Source organism: Dendrobates tinctorius, unplaced genomic scaffold, assembly GCF_039654945.1.
Source record: "Dendrobates tinctorius isolate UK_male_01 unplaced genomic scaffold, ASM3965494v1 ptg000011l, whole genome shotgun sequence".
NCBI lineage: Eukaryota > Metazoa > Chordata > Amphibia > Anura > Dendrobatidae > Dendrobates > Dendrobates tinctorius.
Genome location: NW_027361679.1, coordinates 52424537 through 52448560, shown reverse-complemented (window position 1 = coordinate 52448560; position 24024 = coordinate 52424537). Strand labels below are relative to the sequence as shown.

Here is a 24024-nt window from a genome sequence, read left to right as displayed (position 1 = left end):
ATGAAAGTCAATGGGGAAAAAAACGGATCCTCAAAAGAAAATTGAGGATCCGTTTTTTTCAAAACCTGGTGGATTGTGACTGATTGTAAAAAACTGAAGTGTGAAAGAGGCCTTAGCCATCATTAACTGAGATAGGATCTCTCCTTTAAGAAGTGAAAGAGCGCGATGCACATTTTAGGTCTAATTAGCTAATTTACACAGTATTGGTCGACAATAACAGAGACTCTGGCGTAAAATAATAAAAATAACCCATGAGTAGTGAATGCTTATTTTGTAACCTTAAGCCCTCAAGGCATTTAAAAACAATTATAGCAAGTATTTTGACATCAAATGTATTTTAAAATCAATATCATCATTACCAAATTGGAGGAAAATGTCTTGATCTGAGCAGTGAATGTTTGATCCACATTATAAATGTCAGTTACCAGTTTTTGTTCTTGTTCATAAGATACAGTGGTAAACTTGCAAGCAACTAATTTACTTAATTACAGCTTTCATTAAGCTTCTTTCTTTTACGATTAGTGCTGAAATTTCTGACATAATTGCGTTATTCTAGAGATTTCAAATTCTTGCATCTTCCTTAAATGGCAAGCTGTACACTAAGGAATTCTGAAATCATACACTTTTGTACTTGATACAGATACATACAGTGGGGCAAAAAAGTATTTAGTCAGTCAGCAATAGTGCAAGTTCCACCACTTAAAAAGATGAGAGGCGTCTGTAATTTACATCATAGGTAGACCTCAACTATGGGAGACAAACTGAGAAAAAAAAATCCAGAAAATCACATTGTCTGTTTTTTTTTCATTTTATTTGCATATTATGGTGGAAAATAAGTATTTGGTCAGAAACAAAATTTCATCTCAATACTTTGTGATATATCCTTTGTTGGCAATGACAGAGGTCAAACGTTTTCTGTAAGTCTTCACAAGGTTGCCACACACTGTTGTTGGTATGTTGGCCCATTCCTCCATGCAGATCTCCTCTAGAGCAGTGATGTTTTTGGCTTTTCGCTTGGCAACATGGACTTTCAACTCCCTCCAAAGGTTTTCTATAGGGTTGAGATCTGGAGACTGGCTAGGCCACTCCAGGACCTTGAAATGCTTCTTACGAAGCCACTCCTTCATTGCCCTGGCAGTGTGCTTTGGATCATTGTCATGTTGAAAGACCCAGCCACATTTTATCTTCAATGCCCTTGCTGATGGAAGGAGGTTTGCACTCAAAATCACACGATACATGGCCCCATTCATTCTTTCATGTACCCGGATCAGTCGTCCTGGCCCCTTTGCAGAGAAACAGCCCCAAAGCATGATGTTTCCACCACCATGCTTTACAGTAGGTATGGTGTTTGATGGATGCAACTCAGTATTCTTTTTCCTCCAAACACGACAAGTTGTGTTTCTACCAAACAGTTCCAGTTTGGTTTCATCAGACCATAGGACATTCTCCCAAAACTCCTCTGGATCATCCAAATGCTCTCTAGCAAACTTCAGACGGGCCCGGACATGTACAGGCTTAAGCAGTGGGACACGTCTGGCACTGCAGGATCTGAGTCCATGGTGGCGTAGTGTGTTACTTATGGTAGGCCTTGTTACATTGGTCCCAGCTCTCTGCAGTTCATTCACTAGGTCCCCCCGTGTTCACCATAGTGGAGTTTGGAGTCAGACTGTTTGAGGGTGTGCACAGGTGTCTTTTTATACTGATAACAAGTTTAAACAGGTGCCATTACTACAGGTAATGAGTGGAGGAAAGAGGAGACTCTTAAAGAAGAAGTTACAGGTCTGTGAGAGCCAGAAATCTTGATTGCTTGTTTCTGACCAAATACTTATTTTCAACCATAATATGCAAATAAAATGAAAAAAAAACAGACAATGTGATTTTCTGGATTTTTTTTTCTCAGTTTGTCTCCCATAGTTGAGGTCTACCTATGATGTAAATTACAGACGCCTCTCATCTTTTTAAGTGGTGGAACTTGCACTATTGCTGACTGACTAAATACTTTTTTGCCCCACTGTACACTAACAACTTAATTATATCTATACCTTGTGTTCATACAGTATCACTGCTTTATACATGTTGCTCACACTTTTCAGTTCTGACTTGTTTTCTGACTTTTTGGAGCACCATAAAAGATGTGATTGAAAATGTGAGAGTTGGAGATTTTTTTCTTAAAGGGAACCCGTCACCAGTTTTGGCCAATATAAGTTATGGTCATCACCTTTCAGTGCTGATATACAGGATTCTATATTGTTGTATATTTGCCACCAACTCGACCTGTAAGAGAAGAAAAATAATGATGCCGAGGAGACTGTGTGGATGATTCAGGGATATGTCATCCACACGAAGCAAGCAGGAGGACGGCACCGCATGAAGATGAGAGGCGTCAGACCAAGAAGAGTGACACCCCTCGGATCGAACTGCCCTGCAGGTTAGTATAATGAAAGTTATTTTCCTTCTCTTACTGGTCTGGTTGGGGGAAGATATACAGCATTATGGAATGCTGTATATCAGTCCTGAAAGTGATGACCGTAACTCATATCAGCCAAACCTGGCAGCTGGTTGGGGCTCAACTCCTTTTGAAATTGCATTGAGCAGCAAGGTGGTGTGCTGGTAAAAGGAGGGAAAAAAAAAAAAACTCTTTTAAATCTTCTGCCTGAGCGAGTGTAAACGAGTTCAGTGTGACCTGAGCGTAAGTGCGAACTGTGGTAAGTGTGTGACTTGAGATTCAGTGAAGAGGTATTTGGAAAACCTATAACAAATACCTGTGTGAGTTGCTGAATTGTAGGTTGCTGAGTGCTTTCTACCTGTTCAATTTTTGGGGGCTTGGGGGCTTGTTTAACCTATTTTTTCTCTCTACAGGGTTAATCTCTTATTTTACTATCTGTGTTTTTAAGGGTTAACTATATTGCATTTAAATCTTGAGGTGTAACTATATTCACAAGGGGTTAATTAAGGGTTGGAGTTCATACAGTAATTAAGGGTTTATAAGGGGCAGCTGGTTGGGGCTCAACTCCTTTTGGAAGTGCATTGAGCAGCAAGGTGGTGTGCTGGTAAAAGGGGAAAAAAAACAAAAAAACTTTTAAATCTTCTGCCTGAGCGAGTGTGAACGAGCTGAGTGTGACCTGAGCGTAAGTGCGAACTGTGGTAAGTGTGTGACTTGAGATTCAGTGACTTTGGATTCAGGGAGTTTCCAAGGGAGGTCTTACTGAATTGCTGTTATATTATATTAATACTTTTTTTTTTTTTTTAATTTATTTTGGCTTATCTTATTGTCTGGTGCAATCCCCATTAGGATGTGCTCCACTATTGCCAATGCCATCCAGTGCACGTCTTGCCGCATGTATGAAATCCTTGAACAGCCGGTCGAGGGTGCATACTGCTGTGCAAGATGTGAGCACGTTGTGCATTTGGAATCCCAGATACTGGATCTAAATGTGCAGCTGGCAACACTGAGATCCATAGACAATATGGAAAGGAGTCTTCTGCTCACTGAGCAGACGCTCAATGGGATAGATGAGGGGGGGGATGCTAGGTTGGAGCTGCAGGACAATGAAGCAGCTAGCTGGGTGACAGTTAGAAGGCGGGGTAGAGGGAAGAGCACCAGGGAGGCTAGTCCTGATCTGGCACACCCCAATAAGTTTGCTAAGTTGGCAGATGAGGGGAGTGTTAGTGCAGGAGTAGCACTGCTGCAGCAAGGCATGTCCTCTGAAAGCCGGAGGAGTGTCTGCTCCAGTAAGGGGGGAAATAGGAGAGCAGGGCAGGCCAGACAGGTTCTGGTAGTGGGAGACTCAATTATTAGGGGAACAGATAGGGCAATCTGTCACAAAGACAGGGATCGTCGAACGGTGTGCTGCCTACCTGGCGCTCGAGCCCGACATATCGCTGATCGGGTTGACAGATTACTGGGAGGGGCTGGTGAAGATCCAGCTGTCATGGTGCACATTGGCACAAATGACAAAGTTAGAGGTAGGTGGAAGGTCCTTAAAGATGATTTCAGGGAATTAGGCTGTAAGCTTAAAGCAAGGACCTCCAAGGTGGTATTTTCGGAAATACTTCCTGTACCACGTGCCACACCAGAGAGGCAACGGGAGATTAGGGAGGTTAATAAGTGGCTCAGGAATTGGTGTAGGAAGGAGGGGTTTGGGTTCCTGCAGAACTGGGCCGACTTCTCAGTTGGCTACAGGTTCTATGCTAGGGACGAGCTGCACCTCAATGGGGAGGGTGCAGCTGTGCTGGGGGATAAAATGGCTAGAAGGTTGGAGGAGTGTTTAAACTAGGGATGGGGGGAGGGTATTCCTTTTATAGGAGGGAAGGACAGTGCAGATAGATACCTGGGCACAAATAATGACATTGGGGGTGGGGGTGGCATGGGGGGTGGGGTTAGAACAGTTAATAATTTGAGAAAGAATAGAGGTACAGAGAGATACATAAAGTGCATGTATACTAATGCCAGAAGCCTCGCCAACAAAATGGAGGAATTGGAGTTAATGTTGTTGGAGCATAATTATGACATGGTGGGGATATCTGAGACATGGCTGGACGAGAGCCACGACTGGGCGGTTAATTTACAGGGCTATAGTCTGTTCAGAAATGACCGAACAAATGAGCGAGGGGGAGGTGTGTGTTTATATGTAAAATCATCCTTAAAACCCATCCTTCGTGATAATATATATCAATCTAATGAAAATGTAGAGTCCCTGTGGGTAGAGATAAGGGGAGGGGGGAAAAATAATAAATTACTGATAGGGGTTTGTTATAAGTCTCCAAAAATAATGGAAGCAACAGAGAATATCCTCATAAAGCAAATAGATGAAGCTGCGACTCAAGGAGAAGTCATTATTATGGGGGACTTCAACTACCCTGAAATACATTAGGGAACCGAAACCTGCAGTTCCAGCAAAGGTAATGGGTTTTTGACTACTATGAGAGACAATTACCTTTCACAACTGGTTCAGGACCCAACAAGAGGGGGGGCACTGCTAGACCTAATATTAACCAACAGGCCAGACCGCATATCAAATGTAAGGGTTGGGGGTCACTTGGGTAATAGTGATCACAAATTAATAAGTTTTCATGTATCCTTTAATAAGATGTGTAGTAGAGGGGTTACAAGGACACTAAACTTCAGGAAGGCAAATTTCCAATGGATGAGAGATGATCTTGGTGCAATTAATTGGGACGATATCCTGAGACATAAAAATACACAAAGAAAATGGGAGACGTTTATTAGCATCCTGAATAGGACCTGGGCACAATATATACCATATGGGAATAAACAAGCTAGAAATAGGAGGAAACCACTATGGCTAAATAGAGCTGTAAGGGGTACAATAAGAGATAAAAATAAAGCATTTAGAGAATTAAAGCAAGTAGGTAGTGATGAGGCATTAACTAAATACAGAAGATTAAATAAATTCTGTAAAAAGCAAATCAAGACAGCAAAGATTGAGACAGGGAGACTCATTGCCAGAGAAAGTAAAAATAATCCCAAAATATTCTTTAACTACATAAATAGTAAGAAGCTAAAAAATGATAGTGTTGGCCCCCTTAAAAATAGTCTGGGTGAAATGGTGGATGAGGATGAGGAAAAAGCCAATATGCTAAATTACTTTTTTTCAACAGTATTTACACAAGAAAATCCCATGACGGATAACGTGATCAGGGATAAAAATTCTCCGTTAAATGTCACCTGCTTAACCCAGCAGGAAGTACGGCGGCGTCTAAAAATCACTAAAATTGACAAATCCCCGGGCCCGGATGGGATACACCCCCGAGTACTGCAGGAATTAAGCACAGTCATAGATAGACCATTATTTTTAATCTTTAAAGATTCTATAATAACAGGGTCTGTACCACAGGACTGGCGTATAGCAAATGTGGTGCCAATATTCAAAAAGGGGACAAAAGCTGAACTTGGAAATTATAGGCCAGTAAGTTTAACCTCAACTGTGGGTAAAATCCTGGAGGGTTTTCTAAGAGATACTATACTGGAGTATCTGGAGAAGAATAACCTTATGACCCAATATCAGCATGGGTTTACAAGGGACCGTTCCTGTCAGACTAATCTGATAAGCTTTTATGAAGAGGTAAGTTCCGGACTGGACCAAGGGAATGCAGTGGATGTGGTGTACATGGACTTTTCAAAAGCTTTTGATACGGTGCCACACAAAAGGTTGATACATAAAATGAGAACAATGGGGATAGGGGAAAATATGTGTAGGTGGGTTAAGAGCTGGCTCAGGGATAGGAAACAAAGGGTGGTTATTAATGGAGCACACTCGGACTGGGTCACAGTTAGCAGTGGGGTACCACAGGGGTCAGTTTTGGGCCCGCTTCTTTTAACATATTTATTAACCCCTTCACCCCCAAGGGTGGTTTGCACGTTCATGACCGGGCCAATTTTTACAATTCTGACCACTGTACCTTTATGAGGTCATAACTCTGGAACGCTTCCATGGATCCCAGTGATTCTGACATTGTTTTCTCGTGACATATTGTACTTCATGTTAGTGGTAAAATTTCATTCAAATAACTTGCGTTTATTTGTGAAAAAAATGGAAATTTGGCAAAAATTTTGAAAATTTCGCAATTTTCCAACTTTGAATTTTTATGCCCTTAAATCACAGAGATACGGCACACAAAAAACTTGATAACTAACATTTCCCACATGTTTACTTTACATCAGCACAATTTTGGAACCCAAATTTTTTTTTGTTAGGAAGTTATAAGGGTTAAAAGTTGACCAGCGATTTCTCATTTTTACAACACCATTTTATTTTTAGGACCACATCACATTTGAAGCCACTTTGAGGGGTCTATATGATAGAAAATACCCAAAAGTGACACCATTCTAAAAACTGAACCCCTTAAGGTGCTCAAAACCACATTCAAGAAGTTTATTAACCCATTAGGTGCGTCACAGGAATTTTTTTGAATATTTAAAAAGAAATGAACATCTAACTTTTTTTCACAAAAAAATACTTCAGGTTCAATTTTTTTTATTTTACCAAGGGTAACAGGAGAAATTGAACTGCAAAAGTTATTGTGCAATTTGTCCTGAGTACGCTGATACCTGATTTGTGGGGGGGAACGACTGTTTCGGCGCATGGCAGAGCTCAGAATGGAAGGAGCGCCGTTTGACTTTTTCAATGCAAAATTGGCTGGAATTCAGATCGGACGCCATGTCACGTTTGGAGAGTCCCTGGTGTACCTAAACAGTGGAAACCCCCTACAAGTGACCCCATTTTGGAAACTAGACCCCCCAAGGAACTTATCTAGATATGTCGTGAGAACTTTGAACCCACAAGGGCTTTACAGAAGTTTATAACGTACAGCGGTACAATTAAAAAATCATATTATTTCCACAAAAATGATCTTTTCACCCCAATTATTATTTTCCCAAGGGTAACAGGACCCTAAAAGTTATTGTGCAATTTGTCCTGAGTATGCTGATACCCCACATGTGGGGGTAAACCACTATTTGGGCGCATGGCAGAGCTCGGAAGGGAAGCAGCGCCATTTGATGTTTTTGGCTGGAATTGAGATCGGACATCATGTCGCGATTGGAAAACCCCTGATGTACCAAAACAGTGGAAACCCCCCACAAATGACACCATTTTGGAAACTAGACCCCCTAAGGAACTTATCTAGATGTGTGGTGAGAACTTTGAACCCCCAAGGGCTTCACAGAAGTTTGTAACATAAAGCCGTACAATTAAAAAATCATATTTTTTCCACAAAAATGATCTTTTCACCCTCAATTCTTATTTTTCCAAGGGTAACAGCACCCTCTAAGTTATTGTGCAATTTGTCCTGAGTACGCAGATACCCCACATGTGGGGGTAAACCACTATTTGGGCGCATGGCAGAGCTCGGAAGGGAAGCAGCGCCATTTGACGTTTTTGGCTGGAATTGAGATCGGACACCATGTCACGATTGGAAAACCCCTGATGTACCAAAACAGTGGAAACCCCCCACAAATGACACCATTTTGGAAACTAGACCCCCTAAGGAACTTATCTAGATGTGGGGTGAACACTTTGAACCCCCAAGGGCTTCACAGAAGTTTTTAATGCCAGGGCATGAAAATAAAAAAATCGTATTTTTTCCACAAACATGATCAATTAGTCCCCAATTTTTTTATTTTCCCAAGGGTAGCAGGAGAAATTGAACCCCAAAAGTTGTTGTCCAATTTGTCCTGAGTACGCTGACACCCCATATGTGGGAGAAAACTACTGTATGGACACACGTCAGGGCTCGGAAGGGAAGTAGTGACGTTTTGGAATGCAGACATTGATGGAATGGTCTGCGGGTGTCATGTTGCCTTTGGAGAGCCCCTAATGTACCTAAACAGTGGAAACCCCCCACAAATGACACCATTTTGAAAACTAGACCCCCTAAGGAACTTATCTAGATGTGTGGTGAGCACTTTGAACCCCCAAGTGCTTCACAGAAGTTTATAACGCTCGGATGTGAAAATAAAAAAATCATTTTTTTCCACAAAAATGATATTTTTGCTCCCAATTTTTTTATTTTCCTAAGGGTAACAGGAGAAATTGGACCCCAAAAATTGTTTTGCAATTTGTCCTGAGTAGGCTGATACCCTACATGTGGGGGTAAAACACTGTTTGGGCGCATGGCAGAGCTTGGAAGGGAAGGAGCACCATATGACTTTTTCAACTCAGAATTGGCTGGAATTGAGATCAGACGCAATGTTGCATTTGGAGAGCCCCTGATGTGCCCAAACAGTGGAAACCCCCAATTCTAACTCCAACCCGAACCCCAACACACCCCTAACCCTAATCCTAGCCCTAACCCAAGCCCTAACCCTAACCCTAACCCTAACCCTAGCCCTAGCCCTAACCCTAGCCCTAACCCTAGCCCTAACCCTAATGGAAAAATGGAAATAAATACATTTTTTTTTATTTTATTATTTTTCCCTAACTAAGGGGGTGATAACGGGGGGTTTGATTTACTATTTATGGCGGTTTTTATGTTTGGCAGCTGTCGCACTCTAAAAGACGCTTTTTATTGTAAAAATAGTTTTTGCATCACCACATATTGAGAGCTATAATTTTTCCGTATTTTGACCCACCGAGTCATGTGAGGTCTTATTTTTTGCGGGACGAGTTGACGTTTTTATCGGTACCATTTTCGGGCACGTGACATTTTTTGATCGCTTTTTATTCCGATTTTTGGGACGCAGAATGAACAAAAACCAGCGTTTCATGAATTTCTTTTGGGGGGGTGCGTTTACACCGTTCCGCGTGCAGTAAAATTGATAAAGCGGTTTTATTCTTCGGGTCAGTACGGTTACAGCGATACCTCATTTAGGTCGTTTTTTTGGTTTTATGCAATGAAAACTATTTTATATAAAAAATAATTATTTTTGCATCGCTTTATTCTGCGAGCTATAACTTTTTTATTTTTTCACTGATGATGCTGTGTGGCAGCTCGTTTTTGCGGGACAAGATGACGTTTTCAGCGTTACCATGGATATTTATATGCGTCTTTTTGATCGCGCGTTATTACACTTTTTGTTTGGCGGTATGATAATAAATAATTGTTTTTTGCTTCGTTTTTTATTTTTATTTTTTAAGGGGTTCGCTAAAGGGGTTAACTAATGGGACAGTTTTATAGGGCAGGTCGTTACGGACGCGGCAATACCTAATATGTGTACTTTTATTGTTTTTTTTTTTATTATTTTCAAAAAATGAATTTATTGGGAAAATTTATTTTTTTTTTACTAATTTATTTGGCGATTTTTTTAAAATTATTTTTACACTTTTTTTTAATTTTGTTTTTACTTTATTACATAGTCCCAGGTGGGACATCACTGTCCTGTGACAGATCGCTGATCTGTCATATCACAGATCACTGTGACAGATCAGCAATCTGTCACAGGCAGTGCCGAAGGCTTCCTCATGCCTGCGCTTTGCAGGCACTGAGGAAGCCAGCTTCCTGCAGGCCCCCGTCGCCATCTTGGATTCGGGGGCCTGGAGGAAAGGAGTCCCCCGCAGCAGCGCTGCACATTGCGCTGCCGTGGGGGGCTCAGGGAAGCACGGAGGGAGCCCCCTCCCTGCCGATGCTTCCCTTTAACTCCCGGTACACCGCGATCATGTTTGATCACGGTGTGCAAGGGGTTAACGTGTCGGGGGCGGTCCGTGACCGCCCCTGACACATTGTGCCGGGTGTCAGCTGTGATAATCAGCTGACACCCGGCCGCGATCAGCGTGGGCGCCGCTGATCGCGGTAGACGTACTATCCCATCCACGGTCATACGGGCCCGGGTACCGTGGACGGGATAGTACGTCGGATGTCAGGAAGGGGTTAATGACCTTGTAGGGGGCATAGAGAGTAGAATTTCAATATTTGCAGATGACACTAAACTCTGCAGGGTAATCAATACAGAGGAGGACAATTTTATATTACAGGAGGATTTATGTAAACTAGAAGCTTGGGCTGATAAATGGCAAATGAGCTTTAATGGGGATAAATGTAAGGTCATGCACTTGGGTAGAACGAAGAAGATGTATAATTTTGTGCTTAATTGTAAAACACTGGGCAAAACAGTCACTGAAAAAGACCTGGGTGTATGGGTGGACGACAAACTCACATTTAGCCGCCAGTGTCAGGCAGCTGCTGCAAAGGCAAATAAAATAATGGGATGCATTAAAAGAGGCATAGATGCTCATGAGGAGAACATAATTTTACCTCTATATAAGTCACTAGTGCGACCACACTTAGAATACTGTGTACAGTTCTGGTCTCCGGTGTATAAGAAAGACATAGCTGAACTGGAGCGGGTGCAGAGAAGAGCGACCAAGGTTATTAGGGAACTAGGGGGTCTGCAATACCAAGACAGGTTATTACACTTGGGGTTATTTAGTTTGGAGAATCGGAGGCTTCGGGGTGATCTTATTACAATGTATAAATATATGCGGGGACAATACAAAGACCTATCTAATGATCTTTTTACTCTTAGACCTGTGACGGGGACAAGGGGGCATACTCTACGTCTGGAGGAGAGAAGGTTTAAGCATACTCACAGACGCGGATTCTTTACTGTAAGAGCAGTGAGACTATGGAACTCTCTGCCATATGATGTTGTAATGAGTGATTCCCTACTAAAATTTAAGAAGGGACTGGATGCCTTTCTTGGAAAGTATAATATTACAGGGTATATATACTAGTTTCCTTAATATTGCGTTGATCCAGGGAGCTAGTCTGATTGCCGTATGTGGAGTCGGGAAGGAATTTTTTTCCCCAGTGTGAAGCTTACTGTTGCCACATGGGGTTTTTTTGCCTTCCTCTGGATCAACATGTTAGGGTAAGTTAGGATAGGATATGGGTTGAACTAGATGGACTTAAAGTCTCCCTTCAACCTTAATAACTATGTTACTATGTAAACCTGGTGACAGGTTCTCTTTAAGTGCACATTAGCTCAACTTGTCTGACTCAACATTCTAGTCTTTTTCTTTCATTTTTGAAAACCTCTAACACCGCCTTTATGAGGGTTATTATAAGTTGATGAATAGATGGTACTACACCCCGATCAGACTATGACACATTAACTCAGAGTATTCTCCTTTGTGCTGGAGGGGTTGCAGACATCAGGGAAACCTCTACCATTTGTTTTGGAGCTGTCCAAAAATTAAAGGCCTTTGGCTCCAGGTTTCCCAGCACATTAATCTTTTTACCAAGGATTTCATAATCACACCCGAAAGAGCACTCCTGTCAGTAGACATGGAGCAACTCGATTGCTCGTTTAGATACATTATCATACATATCTTCTTAGTGACTAAGACTATATTGGCACAATGGTGGAAAAAGCCCGAGGTACCCAAATTCTCTGACATACTAGATAAGATAGGCCAATACAGTGACTTAGAACGGAGATTTGCAATCAATAATAATCACATTCACAAATACACCAAAAAATGGAAGACTTGGAATAATAAATTTCATATCAATCAGGCCTGCTAGGCTATACTTTATATTGAGGCCTGAGCTTGTTGGTCATCGAGATGTTGTATCTCTTTCCACAGATGTTATCCCATAAAAAAGGTTTGGCGACTTAAAGATTCTTTTTCTCTATTTATGGTTTCTTGCTATGTTTCTTAGAGTCTGCTTGAGGGTTCTCTAGTTTTAATCTTTCTGTTCCTGTATAAGGTTCATTACTACTACCCTTACCCTTCCCTTCTTCCCTTCTTATTCTGTTCCTTTCCCTTCCCCAGTTTAAATATAAAATCCAATAAAAACATTTAAAAAGGAAAACTTCAAACACCATTTGTACCAAATACATATAGGCCATGCATTTAACGGGTATTTTTGAGCAGGTTTTTGCTATGTAATTTGAGAGCATCATGATGTAAGGGCTAAGAGCATGATTTCAGTGATGTGTCGCTTATTAAACTGTAATTTTTGCTAATATTGTATTACTTATTGTCCTATATTTTAATAATTGACTTCTTGCAAAATTAACTCCTTTATCTCTGGGTTAAGAGAATAAATAGTTTATGTTGCATGCACGCCACTCAGAACATGAAGGCAATACAAAGGAAACATGAGTTCTTGTTGGAATCTGGAGAAACATTACTCAGGGTGACCATTAGTCATATAGTGCCCCTTTAAAATCATCTTCAGTTGTGGTAATGTCAACTGACTTTTCATTTCTAGCATATTTGAACGTTCAGTCCTGGGCTGACAGCTTTCACCACCCCCTCATTGATCTCAGTCACTAACCCATTGAAGTGCTAGTAGGCACGAAACGGCCGTCGTCAGACTTTGCTCACTCCTCCCTCCAGCCTCCTGGCCATGAAGTTTTAATGTGGATTGCTAAATAAAGCAGACTTTTTCACCTGGATGGGTGAGTGCTATGGTCTTCTTTCCTTCCATGTGGATTCACACATTTTGTTTTCTGTACCAGCACCCGAGATCACGGGGTTCAGCCTCTATAAGCAGTATGAATATGACAGCTTTATATCGGCAGTAGTTTTGGCAGTGCTGACTGGCTTTTTCCTTACACGTTGACAGTTATTGATAGACCATTATTTTTAATGTTTAAAAATTCCATAATAACAGGGTCTGTACCACAGGACTGGCATATAGCAAATGTGGTGCCAATATTCAAAAGGGACAAAAACTGAACTTGGAAATTATAGGCCAGTAAGCTTACAGCTTACTGTGAGTAAAATCCTGGAGGGTTTTCTAAGAGATGCTATACTGGAGTATCTGAAGAAGAATAACCTCATGACCCTATATCAACATGGGTCTACGAGGGCCCGTTCCTGTCAGACTAATCTGATGAGTTTCTATGAAGAAGTAAGTTCCAGACTGGACCAAGGGAACTCAGTGGACATGGTGTATATGGACGTTTCAAAAGCTTTTGATATGGTGCCACAAAAAAGGTTGATGCATAAAATGAGAACAATGGGGATAGGGGAAAATATGTGTAAGTGGGTTAAGAGGTGGCTCAGGGATAAGAAACAAATGGTGGTTATTAATGGAGCACACTCGGACTGGGTCACGGTTAGAGTGATCAATGAGTGGAACAGGCTGCCACGAGAAGTGGTGAGTTCTCCTTCAATGGAAGTCTTCAAACAGAGGCTGGACAGACATCTGACTGGGATGATTTAGCGAATCCTGCTTTGAGCAGGGGGTTGGACCAGATGGCCCAGGAGGTCCCTTCCAACTCTACGATTCTATGATTCTATGATTCAGTGGGATACCACAGGGTTCGGTGTTGGGCCTGCTTCTTTTTAACATATTTATTAATTACCTTGTAGGGGGCATACAGAGTAGAATTTCAATATTTGCAGATGACACTAAACTGCAGGGTAATCAATACAGAGGAGGACAATTTAATGTTACAGGAAGATTTATGTAAACTTGAAGCTTGGGCTGATAAATGGCAAATGAGCTTTAATGGGGATAAATGTAAGCTTAATTGTAAAACACTGGGCAAAACTGTCACTGAAAAAGACCTGGGTGTATGGGTGGATGACAAACTCACATTTAGTGGTCACTGTCAGGCAGCTGCTGCTAAGTAAATAAAATAATGGGATGCATTAAAAGAGGCGTAGATGCTCATGCGGAGAACATAATTTTACCACTATACAAATCACTAGTGCGACCACACTTAGAATACTCTGTATAGTTCTGGTCTCTGGTGTATAAGAAAGACATTGCTGAACTAGTGTGGGTGCAGAGAAGAGCGACCAAGGTTATTAGAGAACTGGGGGGTCTGCAATAACAAGGCAGGTTATTACACTCGGGGTTATTTAGTTTGGAAAAACGAAGGCTTAGGGGTGATCTTATTACAATGTATAAATATATGAGGGTGTAAAGGGGTTAAGTAAAAATGTTCCTTGTTGTATTTATTACTCTTTGCTAACTGGTACTGCTCCATGTTTACATGTATTACCACACGTATGAAATGGTACTGCTACCCCTTCTGGGTATTACCATCATTTTGTCTTCATGTTTTACTGTATTATTGCATTTACTTGCACATAGTTGTGATAAGGTTTACTGTATTTCACGTTGTCACTTATAGTATAGAGAAAGTGTAGTGCTCTTGGTTGGACACTAGAGGGGAGCACTCTAGTATATAGTACAGTTAGTGGGGATAGGGTTAAGAGTAGGAGGGACTGCCGGGAGTTAAGGTTAGAGCAGAAGGAAAGTTAGACAAACTGGGCCAGGGTGCCCGAAGTGTCCACATGGGCTATAGGCCCAGGATGGCTCGGCAGCCACGTAACATTAAGCAGCGACAGCCTACGTTATCCATGGCCACTGTACATCATTGCAGTGGGCCAGTACAGTAGAGAGAAGATGTGGCGACTCATAGCCTGGGCGGACGCCTTTTAAGGCGGGAGTCGGTTCGAGTGAGGAACAGAAGGAAGATGAAGCTTCACAGGGAACGGTACAGACAGGTCGGATGCTTTTCGAGAGGCAGAAAAACCAGGTGGTGGATGATTTTAAGTCTGGGGCGAAACAGGCAGAAGGAATTGTCATCATGGCAAGGTTAGGCCAGGAAGAAGCTGGGAAGCAGTCTAAGATGGTCCGGTCCTGAAGTGTGCCATACAGAAGCATCAGCAAAGTAGGGAAAGCTGAGGAAGCAAGTGAAGTTGAATCTGAATCCCATGATGAACCAGCTGTGGATATATTGTGTGAAGTTATCAGTAAAGAAACCATTCAAGTTACTATGGACTGTGTCTAAATTACTGGAAGTCCCCTCGGAGAGGGGCCATCGCTGCTTGGGAAGTGCACAGGTGGACCCAAGCCTGGAGACACAGGTACGCTGAGCAGTGGATTGCAGTTTTCTGTGAGGGAAGGTCGGGACACAGATGCTGCTTCAGTGTCTCTGGCCACGACTATAGTCCTGGCCTCCCCTTACATTGGGACAGTACAAAGACCTTTCTAATGATCTTTTTACTCTTAGACCTGTGATGAGGACAAGGGGACATCCTCTACGGCTGGAGGAAAGAAGATTTAATTATAATCACAGATGCAGATTCTTTGCTGTAAGAGCAGTGAGACTATGAAACTCTCTGCTGTATGATGTTGTAATGAGAGATTAACTACTGAAATTTAAGAAGAGACTGGATGCCTTTCTTGAAAAGTATAATGTAACAGGGTATATATACTAGATTCCTTGATAGGGCATTGATCCAGGGAACTAGTCTGATTGCCATATGTGGAGTCAGGAGGAATTTCTTTCCCCAATGTGCAGCTTAGTGTTTGCTGCATGGGTATTTTTTGCCTTCCTCTGGATTAACATGTTAGGTTATGGGTTGAGCTTGATGGACTTAAAGTCTCCCTTCAACCTTAAATACTATGTTATAATGTTACTGTATCTGTATTTTGTATGTAATCCCTTCTCATGGAATCAATGGTGCTATATAAACAAATAATAATAATAATAATAATAATAATAATAATAATAATAATAATTATATTCGAAGGAGGACAATGGGGAGTGCATTATACTATATGGAGGACTATAAGGGGCATATTATACTATATGGAAGGCTAGATGAGGTCATTATAATATTTGAAGGGCTTTGTGGGGGCCATTATATTGTATGCAGACAATTATATGAAAGTTTGTGTGGGGTCAATCATACCATATGGAGGGCTGTGTGGGGGCCATTATACTGTTTGGAGGGCTAGTGGGGGGAGTTATACAGTGTGGTGAGGTGTGTGGGCCATTATAATGCATGTAGGGCTGTGTGGGGGTCACAGTAGTTAGAACATACTGTGTTGGGGTCATTATACTGTACATGTGGGGGCTAATGTGGAGGAATTTTTCATGGGGGTATCATACTGTATTTGGGGGACACTTTTGTTTGCCTCATACTTTATAGGGGCAATGAGAGTGGAATCTAGGACTTCAGCTGCAGGAAAATTACTATGTAAAGGCTGGAAAGTTGTGAGATATGTTCTTTTGTGACCCTGACATTTATTTATTTTTTGTGATGGGAAGGAATTAGAACTTCTGCTATGGGGCCCCATGAATTCTATGTACGCCCCTGGTGCCACCTGATGCATTGAAGCAAGTTTGTGTCCTCCATTCTTTCATGTTGTAAAACCACTAAGCTGTGCTTTGCCTTGCATGAGCAAAAAGAAAGATTGCAATCTGTGGAATGAATATTGTGCTTTGTGGTAGTTGGAAATGGGGTCATGTCTGTTGAGTAGGGTGCAGAGGAGGTATAAGAGGAGACAAATAACTGCTATCTGATAGTGGAAACAGATGTAGCTCACAGTCGAAGAGGTTCTATCACCTGTTCCAGGTGTGGTGATCCACAACTGTAACTGAAAATATTCACCCTGTTGGCCATGAAACTCAGGTATTTTATCTGCCCATAGTTGTTGCTTCGACTTGTCTATGGTGCAGAGTACATTGAAGCTCAAAGACAAGTTAATAGGAAAGCCTTTGCTATTCTGCATGTTAGAGCACAGAGAGATGACCCGTATCTATGTGAAATAATGGCAGGTGAGTATCTTCCACCAAGGATGAGTGCATACTATCATTTCTAAAAAGGAAACAGCACTGTGTACTCCCATCAACTTGACCATTTGAGAGTTTAGTTGACATTCAGATGACTGGAAATAGTATGACTCCTCAATACATAATCATGGATGAAAGTCTGGCAGGAAGATGGAAAAGGATAACTTGTAGTCTGCTATGCAGTAGGGGTGAGTGACCACAAGGATGGTGATGATGACACCAACCATGTACTACTTAAGGATGCAACCTGTCTGATTGAAAAACAAGCATGAGTATAAGGAGAAGAAGGGCAACTTGGAATAAGTTCTGGTGAAGTGTCTTCCCTAGCCCCTGGAGAACTGTGGGATAGAGGACTAAGCTGCAGAAAAGAAAAAGGTGTCGTAAACTAACAGAACTTAAAGGGAATCTGTCACCTATTTTTTCGCATATAAGATGCAGCCACTGCCATCAGGGTCTTGTCTACAGCATTACAGAATGCTGTACATAAGCCCCCGATGTAACCTGAAAGAGAAGAAAAACGACTTATATTATACTCACCCAGGGGTGGTCCTGGTCAGGTCTGGTCCGTGTCCGGAGAGTGTCGCGGTCCGGTCCGGCTCCTCCCATCTTCTAGCGATGACGTCATCTTCTTTGCTTCCCGTCGCGGCTCTGACGCAGGCGCACTGCTCTGCCCTTTTGAGGGCAGAGCAGAGTACTAAAGTGCGCAGGCACTGGAAGAGGTCCAGCCCCTGGGTGAGTATAATATATCTCATTTTTCTTCTCTTTCAGGTTACATCGGGAGCTTATCTACAGCATTCTGTAATGCTGTAGATAAGCCCCTGATGGCGGTGGCCGCATCTTATATACGAAAAAATAGGTGACAGATTCCCTTTAAATTCTGCTATGTTAAACATTTCAGTGTTATGCCACAGAGGAAGTGGACTGAGCAGAACTTCTGTGACTAGGATGAGCGGTATTACATATATTCCATTATGCTCTCCATTTTTTCTCTACCAATACGCTTGCCTGAGGCAAAGGAGATTAAATGCGACCTGCATTTAGTACTAATACTGTCTTCACAGCAGGTGCCAGCAGTGCTGGTGGTGCTGCTGCTGTTAGTAGCTCTACCATTTTCATTTCAAAGCTTCTGTATGTCAAAAATATATGTAAACATTAATCCTGTAATTTCAATAGTTCCACTTTCACCACTTTCATCCCCATGGCAATAAATCCAAAATGGTAAGGTGTGGACAATGTGGAAGTTTTGTTCCAGTTTGGTTCAAGCAGAGACATCGAATCATAGACAATACCCACAACTGGGTGACATTTTGGGAGTTCTTCGTCTTGAGAACACAAGATGGTGCAAACGCCAGCACTGTTGTTGAGTGTACCGTTGTTAAAATAGAGTAGTAAAACAGTTGTTATGAAAAACATTAACCTTTTTTCTGCATTTTTCCTATATATATTTTTTGCCTAAACTCTCCCCTTTGACAAAAATTAGGTAACATTGAAGTATTACATTTCTAGGTAGGTACACACAGAGAAAGGAAGATATGGAAAAAGTCAGCAGTATTTTTGTGGTGTACAGTATATGGTTGCTCAATTGGACTAGTAAAACAGGTATGGAAAATATATGTTTCTTTTAACATTTAAAAAAATAACACCCTGTGGATTTGTCAAAATGGATATCACAAAAAAGCTAGATAGGTTCTCATCCCAAAAGCAAGGGCAGTGGGGTACTCGGTACCAGGCTGCTTCTTAAAGGGGCAGTGTCACAGTGGTGGTGACCCGGTCCGTGGCCCTGGGCATCCAATAAAAGGGGTATTGTTACAAGGGGTGAAAAGTAAAGAGTTTTTGTAATAAGTGTTCGTGATGCCACCTGGGGTATCCGGTCAGAGGCGACCAGCGCTGCCGTGCAGATCCTCTGGGACAGATGGTGTGATGCAGCAGAGTTGGAATAGCTCTCCACCTTTTATGGTGCTTTTCTGGTACAGTCCAGGGCTCAAGTTGCAATTGGTACAGGAGTCGGTCAGCCTGTAAGCAATTTGTGAATCTCTCTAAACAGGTGGGTTGTGAGGTCTCCTTTCTAGCACTATTCTGAAGTACTTGCAGTTGTGCACTCCACTCAAGTTCCTCTTTCTGTCTGTTACTTAGAACTCCACTTGCATGACAGGCAGCTGTAGCCTCCTTCAGGAATTGCCTCTATATGGCGTCTCTGGCTCACACGTTGCTGCTGTGTCATCAAGTCTCAATTGGGCACAGAGGGTTTGCAGCCTCTTGTCCTCCAGATTCTGTTGTGGGACCGTTAGCATCCACACAGCCTCGGACTCCAGCTCCCGATTTCTGGCGCATAGGTCTGGAGATGAGCTCTGCTATAGCTCCAATCTCCAGCTCCTTTTCCCACGTCCTCTCTCTCCCCTGTCCACACACTAACTCTCCCTTCCCTCCTCCTGACCAGAGAGATATCTTCCTTCAAGTTGGGTTTAGAGCTCCCTCTCCTGGCCTGGAGCAGGAACTGTGTTGAATGTAGGAACTACCTGATAAAGAGATCCCTTCACTGCTTTCAGGCATGACATCACTCTCCCTTAGAGAGAGGTAAGGTCACTGTGGGAACCGTACTCCCGGGGGGCGCCACACAAGCATCTGATGCTTACAGTTGTATTAATGGACTATTACAGTTATGTGTGAAACAATTTTAAAACATTGTCAAAACACGCAAACTTTACATGGCAGAGACTTGGATTTAACTTTGTGGAATGTCGTGATTTTTGTTTTGTCACTATTAAAACATGTAAAAAAAAATATCACTTATGCATTGCCTGTCTCAGATGCCAGGGAGCACACTTTCTATGACAGACAAGTATTTTTCTTCAGTATTAAAATTAGGAAAGATGGCATTTAGTTACCATATTTTTTCAGTGCTTCAAGAATGAAAAACTATGATGTTATTAAGGTGCTGTACTGCAGAATATCACAGATCAAACAATTCACAACCACACTGACTCCGCAGGTTCAGAACCTTCCTATCACTTGTATCACCATATTATTGTATCTCTTTATTATTAGTCACAGACTGAGACTACCATTCCCATTTTATAAGTTCTTCAGTGATGGAGTAGTACACTACACTCTGATTTAGGCCTTTCTATCTCTATGTGTCATGATGAGATGTGTCCCGTGACCTCATCCCGAGGCCGTAAAATCCTTAAATGGCTATTGCTTTCCCTGCCACATCTTTTACAGAGCCTGTGACAGTCCGCCTTCATTGACTGTACTCGGACTTGTGATGTTAAAGCTGCAAGGTATTATAGGCAAGTCAACGTGGCCGTGTCTAACAGCATGTGAGCCTACTCTCTCTTCAGCATTCTGTGAAATGGCGCAAGTCATTTTCTTTTTGCAATCTGCGCAAATCAAATTGCAAATTGTTCAAATTCATCAGGACCTGAGATTATTTAGGAATTTCAATTCAAAGTTGTTTCAAAATGTATAGATTTGATCATCTCTAGTGCTCTGTGCCTGTCAAAATACCATTTTATGTGCATTTGAATTAATTGTTTAATATTAATAAATCACATTATTAAATAAATGTTATTTTCTTAAAGGCTCCCATCAGGGTGAATACCAAAGGAAACTTTACAGGGAACTGCTAAAAAATTACAATCGCCTAGAAAGACCCGTAGTGAATGACTCCCAGCCCTTACTTGTAGAGCTACAGCTTTCTCTTCTACAAATAATAGATGTGGTAAGTCAAATTCACTTTTGCAAAATTGAAATCTTAAAACCATGTTGTTATTCTTCCTCCTGTGAAAGACACTTTCATTTTATTATTTTTATGGTCTTATGCCTTTGGGGAGTTTTTACACACAGATGGAATAACAAAAAGGTAGAAAAAGAAATGAACGTTTATTTGTGTTTATGACATTATCATTTAAAATTACTTAATTTTTTTAAATTGAATTTGGAAATGTGCTGTATACGGTATTTCTACATTCATATTGTAAGAACTATTTTGCATGGAAAAGACAATGCATTTTTAAAACTAGCAATAGAATTATCTTAACCTAAGATGAAAATCAAAAAATCGGCGATCAGCTTGTGCTCTTTTTCTTTTTTTTATTGGTGGACTACAAGGTGTAGTAAAATAGCCTTTAGGGTATCCACAGATTCCCATTTCAAGCAGCTAGTGTTGGATGAAGGTTTGCAAAGGTTTATTAGTTACTACAGAAACATAATGCAGCCCTCTTTTTCGTTTGTTTAAAGAAGAGGAAAAGATAATTGCAGTAGAAAATAAAACTAATTGCAATGTAATATTACTGTCACAGCAGTGCCCTAAAGTGGCCAAAGATTATAACATGGGGCTCAAATCATTATTGCATTTTAAACATTTTTTGTAGTGTTTTTGTAGTTTTGAGTCATGTTTTTTTTTTTGCACCAAATTCATTTTTCTATTTGTACTTTTATAGAGTGGTGATCTGGGATTTATGTTTTTCATATGGAGCAAAGAGCTTACCAGTAAGTAGTTGCCAACTACCTGCTTGTTCTGCCCAGCGACAACCTCTCAATGGTCACAGACTGCTCCTGAATGCGATTCTTCTGCTGATGTCACGTCTTCAAAGCAGCTTCTTTTCTTATACTCTACTCTGACAACAGGACATATCTGCTGATGTCACACTGTTTGACAACTGCTGCCTAAGTGAGGAGCGCAAGCTGTCAATCAGCATGACGTCAGCCTCACTGACAAAGCAGACTAGAAGAGAAAGAGCTGCTCTTTTGACTTGAGGTCAAAGTAAGCAAGAGACTCACTTACTGAGCCTGCCGAAATTGCTACCCAGCAGAACAGGAAGGTAACTAATGGCTGGTAGATTCTTAACCCCTTATGAAATAAATAGTGAAGGATACATTTAAAGGTTTTTTTTTACAATATTGAGGCTAATCAAAAGTTATATTAAGAATGTAAAAATGTCACATATTTTCAGATGCACACTTCCCAAATTCCAACAGATGTAACACAGTCATGAAAGATGTTTGAAATATTAGACACATGTTAATAACTTCAACCTATGGCGATAAATGTATTACGAAATAATTTACAAAGTAAACAATAATAAGAACGTCTAAAATTCCTGTAATAAGTAGATTCTTAGAAACCTTTGAGATTAATGCTGTGATGACATATTCAATACATCCGATCTGAAATGTTATGGGTCATTAAGACTTCTATCAATTCTAAGAACACAGTGTTCAAAGCCTGCATTGGAAAGAGTCTTCTTCCAGGAATACTGGGGTCTTAGCTGGACCTCGCAGATTTTTATACCATAGAAAAGCCTATTGTTGTCCCTTAAATGCAAAGTCAAGTAGTGTGGAATTATTCACATTTTAGAAAGCTGGTAGCAATATATTGAAGGTCAACACTATCTGCCACTTGAAATATCTATTTTTATTTGTACAGTTCCATACCAATACCATCTGTTAGTTCAAATACTTTTACATATCATTAGCAATGCTTTACTTGTTTTGCTCCATAGCAAAATGCACTGCAAAATGGCTTGTAAGAGCGACCTATATGAACCGTACTCTTCTTATATCGGACGCTAACATCTAGCTTCTAACGTCCTGCGACAGTTCTGCTTTTGCATTACAATGTTTACTTTCCCTTAGAAAAACAAAATATATGCTTCATTTACTGGCAAAGGATTTGTGCATGATGCATTCAGTAGTAACACTGCAAGGCACAGTTTTTCTAGCAGGCATCCTTCCTACTGCGGGCACTGAAAACATTATTACACATGATTTTTACACAACTAGTCAAGGTTGTGTAATTACTTGGTAAAACATTTTCATACTGTAAGTTCTTTGATCTTTTCCTTTTTAACCATTTTAATATGTTTGAATGTGAAAAATGAAGGAAACCTGTCACGTTGGATAACATTATTAACAAATTAAAACATACAAACGCTTACTCAGTAGATAATAGATATACCCTCGGCTGCTGGGGTCAAGTAAGGCTAGGTGTCCACCCTAATGAGATAATAATAAAATTGCAAAAAATACTTGACCGCGCTCAAGAGTACAAAAAAGCCAAAGAATTGATTATAGTGAAAAAAAAGACGTGTTGGTTTCTTTTGGCCCTTGCACCGCTCCGTAGCAGCTGTGACGTCACACGCTCAGGTGTCTGTCGGCCATTACTTCCTAGCGGGTATCCAGGGATGCCACCAGCCAGGGCTTCCCCTGGTTCTACCTAGAAATCTCAGATTCCCCGCTCCCCTGCTGCCCGTGCTTGCACTCCCAAACCTGGGAAGTGCAGAGCCGCTTGCAGCACTGTGAGCGACCATGTTGCCGCTTCCATGTGGGACCTGGCACTCTACATTTCCTCCACTGTAGCTGTCAGCGCTTCATCCGTCTTCTTCATATCGGTAAGTCACAATTGCAACCCACTTGTTCATGTCAATATCTATTATACTTAAATCGACCATATTAAAACCGTTTTAGGCTGCTCTTGCTCATGTGATGCAGTAGGTTTGTTTTTCAAACAGGTCTGAATCATTTTCACAACTTTCATTATTATTACCATCTCTTTTGGGAGTATACATTTAATTTTCATTTTATGTAATTAAGCAGTTGTTAAAGACATTCCCTACTAGTCTATTGCTCCTTAGGCCGGAGTCACACTAGCGAGAAATATGGACGAGTGCTATGTGCAAAAAAAATCGCATAGCACTCGTCCCAATGTTAATCTATGGGGCAGCTCCCATCAGCCGATTCTTTTCTTGGCCGTACTATACGTGCTGAGAAAATCGCAGCATGCTGCGATTTGCACCGTATTACGCCCGAAAAACGCCAATGCAAGTTTATGGGGGCGAGAAAAAAACGGATTGCACATGGACCAGACATGTGTCTTGCGAGAAATACACACTGGTGTCCTTTATAAAAGCCGGCAATTCAGTATGCTGTACAGTAAAATCACACTGACAGGTTTAATATAGAATGAAAAGAATTCGATATATACACCTAGGAAACATATACTATATATATAT

The 24024-nt window shown here is 41.2% G+C and overlaps 1 protein-coding gene across 1 annotated transcript in view; it reads left to right on the top strand.

Annotated features, from left to right (window-relative positions):
• The window catches only part of LOC141047209 (neuronal acetylcholine receptor subunit alpha-7-like), a 373011-nt gene that overhangs the window by 51715 nt on the left and 297272 nt on the right, over window positions 1-24024 (top strand). Inside the window, exon 2 of the mRNA XM_073542164.1 lies at window positions 20593-20732. Within this exon, the coding sequence (XP_073398265.1) occupies window positions 20593-20732 (140 nt within the window). The remainder of the gene's footprint in view (window positions 1-20592; window positions 20733-24024) is intronic.